Source organism: Drosophila persimilis, unplaced genomic scaffold (assembly GCF_003286085.1).
Source record: "Drosophila persimilis strain 14011-0111.01,24,50 unplaced genomic scaffold, DperRS2 tig00000191-arrow-pilon, whole genome shotgun sequence".
Taxonomy (NCBI): Eukaryota; Metazoa; Arthropoda; class Insecta; order Diptera; family Drosophilidae; genus Drosophila; species Drosophila persimilis.
Genome location: NW_020825298.1, coordinates 7,401,883 through 7,412,657, shown reverse-complemented (window position 1 = coordinate 7,412,657; position 10,775 = coordinate 7,401,883). Strand labels below are relative to the sequence as shown.

Below are 10,775 nucleotides of genomic sequence, written 5' to 3'. Positions count from 1 at the left end.
GAGCACAGGAAGCTGTCGCACGTCCCGATTGGGCCACAAATAAAGGAGCAAGCAATAAAAGTTGTATCTGTCAATTATTGTACAACAATCTTTTGTTGTTGTACAACAACAACCATTCAAATGGCAGCAATCGAGTATTTTAAAACTGGGATACCAGGCGAACAGAAATCAGCAGAAGGTCGTTGGTATTTTCCTCAAAATATGTTGCATACTTTTGGGAGTTATAAAGCGGAAGAGAAAAAAATATTTAAAAAACTATTTTTAAACCAGCGACCTTCTGCTGATTTCTGTTTGCCTGGTATCCCAGTTTTGAAATACTCGTTTGCTGCCATTTGAGCGGTTGTTATTGTACAACAATTGACAGATACAACTTTTATGGTTTTCTCCTTTATTTGTGGCCCAATCGGGACGTGCGAAAGCTTCCTGTGTTCGGAATTACATCCCTGATCTGTAGGAGAACATATAAAGGACCAAGGATCAAGGAGATTTTCTCCAGATCTATATATCCTTTTTTCTGCCTTATTAGTGGCCCGATCGAGGCGTGCCATGGCCCCACGTGATCAGAAAAATGTCCTTGATCCTTCGGTAAGGACTCCAACAACCCCACCGCACATATTTAGTTTTCGCGTTAATTTGTGGGCCTTCCTGTGATCGAAAAAATGTGCCTGATGTGATGGAGTCCTTCTCAAGGATCAAGGACATTTTCCCCAATCAAAATTACTAAATTTTCTCTGCTATTTTTCCCCGCTATATTTTTCCCAAAACAGAATACAACAAGGATGATTTTTCAATAGTTTTATTCATCATAACTTAGCTTAGTATAAATAAATATACAAATGGAACAAATTTGTATCTACGATCTCAATATATGGACGTGTATGTCCTTAAACCTAACAATAACGAAATCTATCTAGAGTCTATTCGCCCGCGTAGCCTTCCCTTGATTGCCATAGTCAAAGTCCTTGTTGTCGATGGCCAGATTTTGATGCCGTTCGACAGCCTGGATCCTCACAGTCCTGGGAGTGTTGTTCCTGCGTCGATCTGGCCGTATATTTCTGAGATATGGCCTTTCGAAGATTTGGAGTGGCTCATCCGTAGGATACTGGGTTTTCCTGAAGCCATAATTCTGCTATCCGGCGGCATATCGGGGCGGGGCATGTCTCTCCGTGATCGGGAGAGTCCTGCCAATCGACTGCCATCGGAAAAAAGGACATACTGGTTTTTCCTGTAGGCTATAATTCTGATTCCATTCCCTTGATTGCCATAGTCAAAGTCCTTGTTGTCGATGGCCAGATTTTGATGCCGTTCGACAGTCTGGATCCTCACAGTCCTGGGAGGGTTGGTCCTGCGTCGATCTGGCCGTATTTTTCTGAGATATGGCCTTTCGAAGATTTGGATTTGCTCATCCGTAGAATACTGGGTTTTCCTGTAGGCTATAATTCTGCTATCCGGCGGCCGATCGGGGCGTGGCATGTCTCTCCGTGATCTGGAGGGTCCTGCCAATCGACTGCCATCGGAAAAAAGGACATACTGGTTTTTCCTGTAGGCTATAATTCTGATTCCATTCCCTTGATTGCCATAGTCAAAGTCCTTGTTGTCGATGGCCAGATTTTGATGCCGTTCGACAGTCTGGATCCTCACAGTCCTGGGAGGGTTGGTCCTGCGTCGATCTGGCCGTATTTACCCTAGATATGGCCTTTCGAAGATTTGGATTGGCTCATCCGTAGAATACTGGGATTTCCTGTAGGCTATAATTCTGCTATCCGGCGGCCTATCGGGGCGTGGCATGTCTCTCCGCGATCGGGAGAGTCCTGCCAATCGACTGCCATCGGAAAAAAGGACATCAATTTTTTCCCGATTTTCGCAAAAAATCATGATGGTTACATCATTAAATTTGCCAAAAATCGACATCATTTTCAAAGTCGAGATTTTGATGCCGTTCGACAGTCTGGATCCTCACAGTCCTGGGAGGGTTGGTCCTGCGTCGATCTGGCCGTATTTACCCTAGATATGGCCTTTCGAAGATTTGGATTGGCTCATCCGTAGAATACTGGGTTTTCCTGAAGCCATAATTCTGCTATCCGGCGGCCTATCGGGGCGTGGCATGTCTCTCCGTGATCGGGAGAGTCCTGCCAATCGACTGCCATCGGAAAAAAGGACATCAATTTTTTCCCGATTTTCGCAAAAAATCATGATGGTTACATCATTAAATTTGCCAAAAATCGACATCATTTTCAAAGTCGAGATTTTGATGCCGTTCGACAGTCTGGATCCTCACAGTCCTGGGAGAGTTGGTCCTGCGTCGATCTGGCCGTATTTTTCTGAGATATGGCCTTTCGAAGATTTGGATTTGCTCATCCGTAGAATACTGGGTTTTCCTGTAGGCTATAATTCTGCTATCCGGCGGCCGATCGGGGCGTGGCATGTCTCTCCGTGATCTGGAGGGTCCTGCCAATCGACTGCCATCGGAAAAAAGGACATACTGGTTTTTCCTGTAGGCTATAATTCTGATTCCATTCCCTTGATTGCCATAGTCAAAGTCCTTGTTGTCGATGGCCAGATTTTGATGCCGTTCGACAGTCTGGATCCTCACAGTCCTGGGAGGGTTGGTCCTGCGTCGATCTGGCCGTATTTTTCTGAGATATGGCCTTTCGAAGATTTAAATTGGCTCATCCGTAGAATACTGGGTTTTCCTGTAGGCTATAATTCTGCTATCCGGCGGCCGATCGGGGCGTGGCATGTCTCTCCGTGATCTGGAGGGTCCTGCCAATCGACTGCCATCGGAAAAAAGGACATACTGGTTTTTCCTGTAGGCTATAATTCTGATTCCATTCCCTTGATTGCCATAGTCAAAGTCCTTGTTGTCGATGGCCAGATTTTGATGCCGTTCGACAGTCTGGATCCTCACAGTCCTGGGAGGGTTGGTCCTGCGTCGATCTGGCCGTATTTTTCTGAGATATGGCCTTTCGAAGATTTGGATTTGCTCATCCGTAGAATACTGGGTTTTCCTGAAGCCATAATTCTGCTATCCGGCGGCCGATCGGGGCGTGGCATGTCTCTCCGTGATCTGGAGGGTCCTGCCAATCGACTGCCATGGGAAAAAAGGACATACTGGTTTTTCCTATAGGCTATAATTCTGATTCCATTCCCTTGATTGCCATAGTCAAAGTCCTTGTTGTCGATGGCCAGATTTTGATGCCGTTCGACAGTCTGGATCCTCACAGTCCTGGGAGGGTTGGTCCTGCGTCGATCTGGCCGTATTTTTCTGAGATATGGCCTTTCGAAGATATGGAGTGGCTCATCCGTAGGATACTGGGTTTTCCTGAAGCCATAATTCTGCTATCCGGCGGCCTATCGGGGCGTGGCATGTCTCTCCGTGATCGGGAGAGTCCTGCCAATCGACTGCCATCGGAAAAAAGGACATCAATTTTTTCCCGATTTTCGCAAAAAATCATGATGGTTACATCATTAAATTTGCCAAAAATCGACATCATTTTCAAAGTCGAGATTTTGATGCCGTTCGACAGTCTGGATCCTCACAGTCCTGGGAGAGTTGGTCCTGCGTCGATCTGGCCGTATTTTTCTGAGATATGGCCTTTCGAAGATTTGGATTTGCTCATCCGTAGAATACTGGGTTTTCCTGTAGGCTATAATTCTGATTCCATTCCCTTGATTGCCATAGTCAAAGTCCTTGTTGTCGATGGCCAGATTTTGATGCCGTTCGACAGTCTGGATCCTCACAGTCCTGGGAGGGTTGGTCCTGCGGCGATCTGGCCGTATTTACCCTAGATATGGCCTTTCGAAGATTTGGATTGGCTCATCCGTAGAATACTGGGTTTTCCTGTAGGCTATAATTCTGCTATCCGGCGGCCGATCGGGGCGTGGCATGTCTCTCTGTGATCGGGGGGGTCCTGCCAATCGACTGCCATCGGAAAAAAGGACATCAATTTTTTCCCGATTTTCGCAAAAAATCATGATGGTTACATCATTAAATTTGCCAAAAATCGACATCATTTTCAAAGTCGAGATTTTGATGCCGTTCGACAGTCTGGATCCTCACAGTCCTGGGAGGGTTGGTCCTGCGTCGATCTGGCCGTATTTACCCTAGATATGGCCTTTCGAAGATTTGGATTGGCTCATCCGTAGAATACTGGGTTTTCCTGAAGCCATAATTCTGCTATCCGGCGGCCGATCGGGGCGTGGCATGTCTCTCTGTGATCGGGGGGGTCCTGCCAATCGACTGCCATCGGAAAAAAGGACATCAATTTTTTCCCGATTTTCGCAAAAAATCATGATGGTTTTTCCTGTAGGCTATAATTCTGATTCCATTCCCTTGATTGCCATAGTCAAAGTCCTTGTTGTCGATGGCCAGATTTTGATGCCGTTCGACAGTCTGGATCCTCACAGTCCTGGGAGAGTTGGTCCTGCGTCGATCTGGCCGTATTTTTCTGAGATATGGCCTTTCGAAGATTTGGATTTGCTCATCCGTAGAATACTGGGTTTTCCTGTAGGCTATAATTCTGATTCCATTCCCTTGATTGCCATAGTCAAAGTCCTTGTTGTCGATGGCCAGATTTTGATGCCGTTCGACAGTCTGGATCCTCACAGTCCTGGGAGAGTTGGTCCTGCGTCGATCTGGCCGTATTTTTCTGAGATATGGCCTTTCGAAGATTTGGATTTGCTCATCCGTAGAATACTGGGTTTTCCTGTAGGCTATAATTCTGATTCCATTCCCTTGATTGCCATAGTCAAAGTCCTTGTTGTCGATGGCCAGATTTTGATGCCGTTCGACAGTCTGGATCCTCACAATCCTGGGAGAGTTGGTCCTGCGTCGATCTGGCCGTATTTTTCTGAGATATGGCCTTTCGAAGATTTGGATTTGCTCATCCGTAGAATACTGGGTTTTCCTGTAGGCTATAATTCTGATTCCATTCCCTTGATTGCCATAGTCAAAGTCCTTGTTGTCGATGGCCAGATTTTGATGCCGTTCGACAGTCTGGATCCTCACAGTCCTGGGAGAGTTGGTCCTGCGTCGATCTGGCCGTATTTTTCTGAGATATGGCCTTTCGAAGATTTGGATTTGCTCATCCGTAGAATACTGGGTTTTCCTGTAGGCTATAATTCTGATTCCATTCCCTTGATTGCCATAGTCAAAGTCCTTGTTGTCGATGGCCAGATTTTGATGCCGTTCGACAGTCTGGATCCTCACAGTCCTGGGAGGGTTGGTCCTGCGGCGATCTGGCCGTATTTACCCTAGATATGGCCTTTCGAAGATTTGGAGTGGCTCATCCGTAGAATACTGGGTTTTCCTGTAGGCTATAATTCTGCTATCCGGCGGCCGATCGGGGCGTGGCATGTCTCTCCGCGATCGGGAGAGTCCTGCCAATCGACTGCCATCGGAAAAAAGGACATCAATTTTTTCCCGATTTTCGCAAAAAATCATGATGGTTACATCATTAAATTTGCCAAAAATCGACATCATTTTCAAAGTCGAGATTTTGATGCCGTTCGACAGTCTGGATCCTCACAGTCCTGGGAGGGTTGGTCCTGCGTCGATCTGGCCGTATTTACCCTAGATATGGCCTTTCGAAGATTTGGATTGGCTCATCCGTAGAATACTGGGTTTTCCTGAAGCCATAATTCTGCTATCCGGCGGCCGATCGGGGCGTGGCATGTCTCTCTGTGATCGGGGGGGTCCTGCCAATCGACTGCCATCGGAAAAAAGGACATCAATTTTTTCCCGATTTTCGCAAAAAATCATGATGGTTACATCATTAAATTTGCCAAAAATCGACATCATTTTCAAAGTCGAGATTTTGATGCCGTTCGACAGTCTGGATCCTCACAGTCCTGGGAGGGTTGGTCCTGCGTCGATCTGGCCGTATTTACCCTAGATATGGCCTTTCGAAGATTTGGATTTGCTCATCCGTAGAATACTGGTTTTTTCTGTACTATCTAAATGAATGGACGCGTATATCCTTTAACCTAACAACATCGAGATCTATCTAGAGTCTAGTAGCCCGAGTTGCCCCACCCTTGGTCTTCATAGTGAAAGTCCCTGTTGGCGATGGCGAAGTCGAAGAATGATAATGGGGCAAGGGGGCGATTCGGTCCTGCTGGGTTACGATTCCTTCTGGCGGAGGGGAAATCCTATTCGACTGAGTTTGTGGCGAAGTGTTAAGTACACTTAAGTACACTCATCTGTAAAGGAGATATATTTCAAAATATATCTACAATTATATCCTGATTCACTAAAACGTCTCGAAACTGAAGCCCGGCATTATTTACCGTAGGTGTGAACCAACGATTCCGCCGTCGATCAGTGGTCCCTGCTGCAGCGGACGGGACACCACATTGTCGACTCAGCGACACAGCATCATGGTTATGAAATATGCTCTCAGAAGGAATAAACATTCGTTGTCTTGGGTTCTCCTTTCAACAGGGTTCCCAGGGTCTTCGGCTCTGGCCAGCCAGCCCAGCAACGCTTTGCACGTGTTAGTATAATTCAATACATATATAGCATAGTTAGGATACAATGCTGTACTGTTTTTGGTAATAAACGTAGCGCCGCTGCACGTGTGCCGTTGCTCTTTAGCAGCGACGTACAACGTCTCGACTGGTTTCCCTATTCATTTCAGCGCACTGTGAAACGCAACGCCCCTTTTTCTATTTACTTGATTATTGTCAACAGCCGCTCAAACGCATTCGAGACTCCGCTAAAGGTCGTTTAACAAAGATGCTGTAAAAGTGTCAATAGTCTGCATATTTTTTTTTTTGCTCAATGCAGCAGTACAAAAGTCAAGCATCAAAAATTGTCGAGCCAAGCCAATGCATTCAAATGGCATTTGAAGGGGTATGCAGACGCAGTTTGGCATTTGTTTGCATTTCATGCATTGACCGTAGGACGTTCGGACAGGGCCTAAATGGCCGCAAAGCCAGTCTCTTGCGGAGTGTGGCGTGTGGTGTGGCAGGCAACGCCTATTACATAAACTGTTTGCTTTGTACTAGTACTGTACTGTACTCTAGTGCGTTTGCTTTATGCTTGGGTAATTAAACAAAATGTATGTCCATAGGGTAATGCCGTGTGTATTTGTTAATTAGACTGGCTGTCGTTAAAGGGGGCGTGTGTGGCATTTATTTAGCCCCGCCGCCTACCATGGGTTATGCAAATAAATATATATACTACGTACATAAGAAACATAAGAAAAGCATGTACGTCGGGGTTCACTGAGTATCATAATATTGTATGTCGCGGTGCTTAAGTGCAAGGAGATATTTATGGTAATTATGGGGTGCAATGAACCTCAGACATTTGGCGACAAATCGGCTTGAATGGGTTTTCTATGAGGTATGTACTCGTATTTTAGATATCGAAGAGATACGCAACTTGTTGCAATTTCTAATCAATATTCCTATTCAATATTCAATATTCATCTGCCACCTATATCCACTGTAGTTTTCTTGGCTTAGCCTCATTTAGCTTTTCCATCCTGTGTTTTGCATTCATCACAAAAGATGATCCGATTATGAAAAGCCCCCAAACAGCCCCAGAGTCACCTTTCACAATGCCACAAAAATGTGCCAAAAAACAATAAACAAAAACAAAAAATAATGTAAAGACAAATTATGAAAGACCCCAGAAGGCAAGAGCCAGGCTCAGGCCCAGACGCAGACGCAGGCCAAGTACACCAATTTGAGTCAGAGATGACGTTAATGGAGCAGAAGCCAACAGCCGGTCTCCGTCTCAGTTTCAGTTTCAGCCTCAAACGCAGCTCAATGGAGCTCAAGCGAGGAGGCCAGACCCCACCAGACCAGACAAAGAGCGTGCGCATGCGCGGCCACAAGAGTAACGTTACGTGATTTACTCCAAAACTCTGGCTGGAGACGGAGACGAGACTGATTCGAAGACTGATGGGTAGGGAGGGGGGAGTTGGCGCGCGTGTGGCATGCCGGAGACACTCACCTCACTCTCCATTTCAGTTGCGGCCCAGACGCGCATCGGGTAGGTTGTCAACGCGTTGCGCACTCGAACAGAAAGAAATCGAACAGAGCGAAATACGTTAGTTTTAATTATGCCATTCGTATGTGCTATGTGTGTTGTTTTTAAGCCAAACAAATGGAAAGAAAACCTAAATTGAAACAGAAATTACACTGCCAAAAATAGCAATAGCAGAGCTTTCCATTAAAGTAACTTTCATTTTTATATGCAACAATATATAAAATATTTCTGAACTGAACTGAGCTGAGCAATGTTTGCCCTGCTTATTAGCAGCAATTTGAGCCCCATCGGAATGGAGTGTAAACTGTAAAGTGTAAATGAAGTTTACAGCGACCGAAAGAAGCCGCAAATCAATCAAAACCGATCAAAACCGAAATAAGACAAGGCCAAGTGCCTTGCCAAGTAATAAATAAAAGCAAAATATATTGTAGTAGAAACAAAACCCATAGACAAGGCGAGCTACGTTGCGGGCCAAGCCGAAAAAAAACCTTAACAAAATTGTATACGAAGCTCATTGAACAAAAGTGAGAGTGATTTCCAAACAGACCGACCGACTGCTGTTGTTGTGGATTTTTGTATTTACCGCCACTCGCACACATTCACATGCAACACATGCATATGCATGAGTATCTGTGTTTGCATATCACAAATCGGAATCGAAATCTCGCAAACAAACGGCCAAAACCTGGCAACATATTTGAAATATTTGTAGAAATGACGCACCTGCTACGGGGCAACGGCAACTGACCAACCTCAAGACATGGCTTAGAGCCATTTCGGGTCTGAGTGTTGCGCAAACGTCGTTGCTGCAGCGAAAATTCTGTAAAACGCAACACCACACCACTTTTTGTGGCATGAAGTAATCGTTGATGTGTTGTGTGCTGTGTATCTTTGCAGGTTACTCGTACTTTTTGGTGCTTTGGCAATCTAGTTGGTTCACCACAATCTAAATGCTGGCAACCAGCTGGCCAAGTCTGACTGCTGATCATGTTTTGGCCAAAACATTACCCGGGCTGTGCTAGCCTTTGGCTGCCGCTGCTCCTCAGCCTGCTCTACAGTAAGTAAACGTAACCCAAAATCGGTATATTCCAATGGATTAGATTGGAGCTACCGCAGACTCAGAGCCCAGCTCTATAACCGGTTTGACGACCGCATCTAAGCCATTGACAGTCGTCTCTCTCTGTTGGAGCTTGGTTTGGATCCGAAGCAGACTTTGGCCTGGTCAGGCCAGGCACCCAAGTGGTTGCCGGTCTTTGTGTCAAGGTCGCTGGATCAGCGATGTATGTTGTGGATAGTCGGAGATAGTCATAGTCCGGGCTCATTGTTTTTTCCTCACATAAGTTTTTGCTTTAAGTTTTATGAGAATGCGTAGAATGGTGCAAAGTCTGTGATATGTTCTTGATTGCACAGATTAAAGACCAAAGTACTTATGGATAGTCATTAAGTAAATTAAAGTTCAAAGTAAAGGAGCGTTCACTCTTAAGGGTATAAAGTGGGAAGTGATAAATACGCAGTAGATTTAATTGAATTAGAGTATGACTCAAAGAAACATCAACTTATCTTCTTATATGACCTTCAAAAGTCAGATTTAACTGCCAAAAACTTCAGGCATGGCATCCGCTTTGTTACCCGTTAAATCAGTCATCTGTAAATCTGAAAACCAAAGCCCAACCTCCATAAAAAGGTTATATAAGCAACAGGCCTACAGTTAAGTGCTGGGCTTGGCTTGGCAAACTGGTCTAGAGATCTCTCTCTTACTCTGTATCTCTGTGTATGACACAAAAAATCAACTAAAATATACCAATTTTATTTCGTTACAGCACAAAACGCATCCACTTTCATTGTGCCACAGGAACTACCAACCATATTATCCCTAGTTTTCTCCAACATACCACCGATTAAAAAAGGTACGATTCAAGACAGAAGATATGTACATACATGTAAATGATTAAAGTATCGTTAACACAGGAACCGATTCACGTCTTGGCTTTGGCTTTCGTTTGGGCGAACATGCCGATTTCCAAGTGCTCGTCGAGCTGGGGCCCCAGAAGGAGACGAAACCCATTGGGGAGCCCAGCAAGGATGATCAATCGTTCAACAAACGCCAGGTGAGCCCCACCGAGCAGAAGGCCCTGCTGCGACAGCAGTACCGACAGCAACTGAAGGAAGAGGCCGAGAGATTGATGACCTCTACGGAGCGAAATGGGGCCACCTGGCTGGAGAGCTGGTCGAACGGCATGAAACCGCAAAAGCCCAAGGCGAAGGGTAGTACAAGGCGTCCGATCGAAGAAAGCCAGGCCCCCAACCTGCCGCTGCAGCCACAAGTTCAAGAGAATGCCATGCAACAGCTGCAGCAGCTCTACAAGATGGCCAGTACCAGCAGTACGAGTAGCACCACTGCGGCTCCTCCGCCCTATGCAGGTGGTCCTCTCAATTTAGGTGGCCCCAGTGGGTTCAAGCTGCCACCGCCAGCCCTCGAGCAGGAGTCCAACGCCCTGAGTAATATTGGTCCTGCGAGGAGCAAGAGCGAAATCACAAAGGAGCTAATGGATGTCAGCCTGGAGACAGCGGAGGCTTAGGTTGTGCCATTTTCTAGTTACTAATTGATTACATTACTTAGCAATTTTCTTGTAAATAAAAACAAATCTAAACAAAATCATGCAGAATTTACCTGCCATCCAAGCCAATTTAATCAGGGTAATGTCTCTCAAAAATAGGTCCACATAAACATCGATGGGCAATATCCCTATTGCCCGTGTAGCCAAGTCGAGATTTC

The 10,775-nt window shown here is 45.7% G+C and overlaps 1 protein-coding gene across 1 annotated transcript; it reads left to right on the top strand.

Annotated features, from left to right (window-relative positions):
• Nucleotides 1-8,024: 8,024 nt before the first annotated feature.
• Nucleotides 8,025-10,604, top strand: LOC6589168. The gene is made up of 4 exons (XM_002014989.2): nucleotides 8,025-8,059; nucleotides 8,897-9,056; nucleotides 9,820-9,906; nucleotides 9,968-10,604. The coding sequence occupies exons 2-4, from the start codon at nucleotides 8,987-8,989 to the stop codon at nucleotides 10,576-10,578; spliced, it is 768 nt and encodes a 255-aa protein (XP_002015025.1). The 5' UTR covers nucleotides 8,025-8,059; nucleotides 8,897-8,986; the 3' UTR covers nucleotides 10,579-10,604.
• Nucleotides 10,605-10,775: the final 171 nt, after the last annotated feature.

Excerpts from the sequence above, each read along its gene's own strand:
- LOC6589168 (XM_002014989.2), top strand. The coding sequence starts at position 8,987 with ATGTTTTGGCCAAAACATTACCCGGGCTGTGCTAGCCTTTGGCTGCCG. Across the intron at positions 9,057-9,819 it reads GCTCCTCAGCCTGCTCTACA|CACAAAACGCATCCACTTTC; the intron begins GTAAGTAAACGT and ends ATTTCGTTACAG. Across the intron at positions 9,907-9,967 it reads CATACCACCGATTAAAAAAG|GAACCGATTCACGTCTTGGC; the intron begins GTACGATTCAAG and ends TCGTTAACACAG.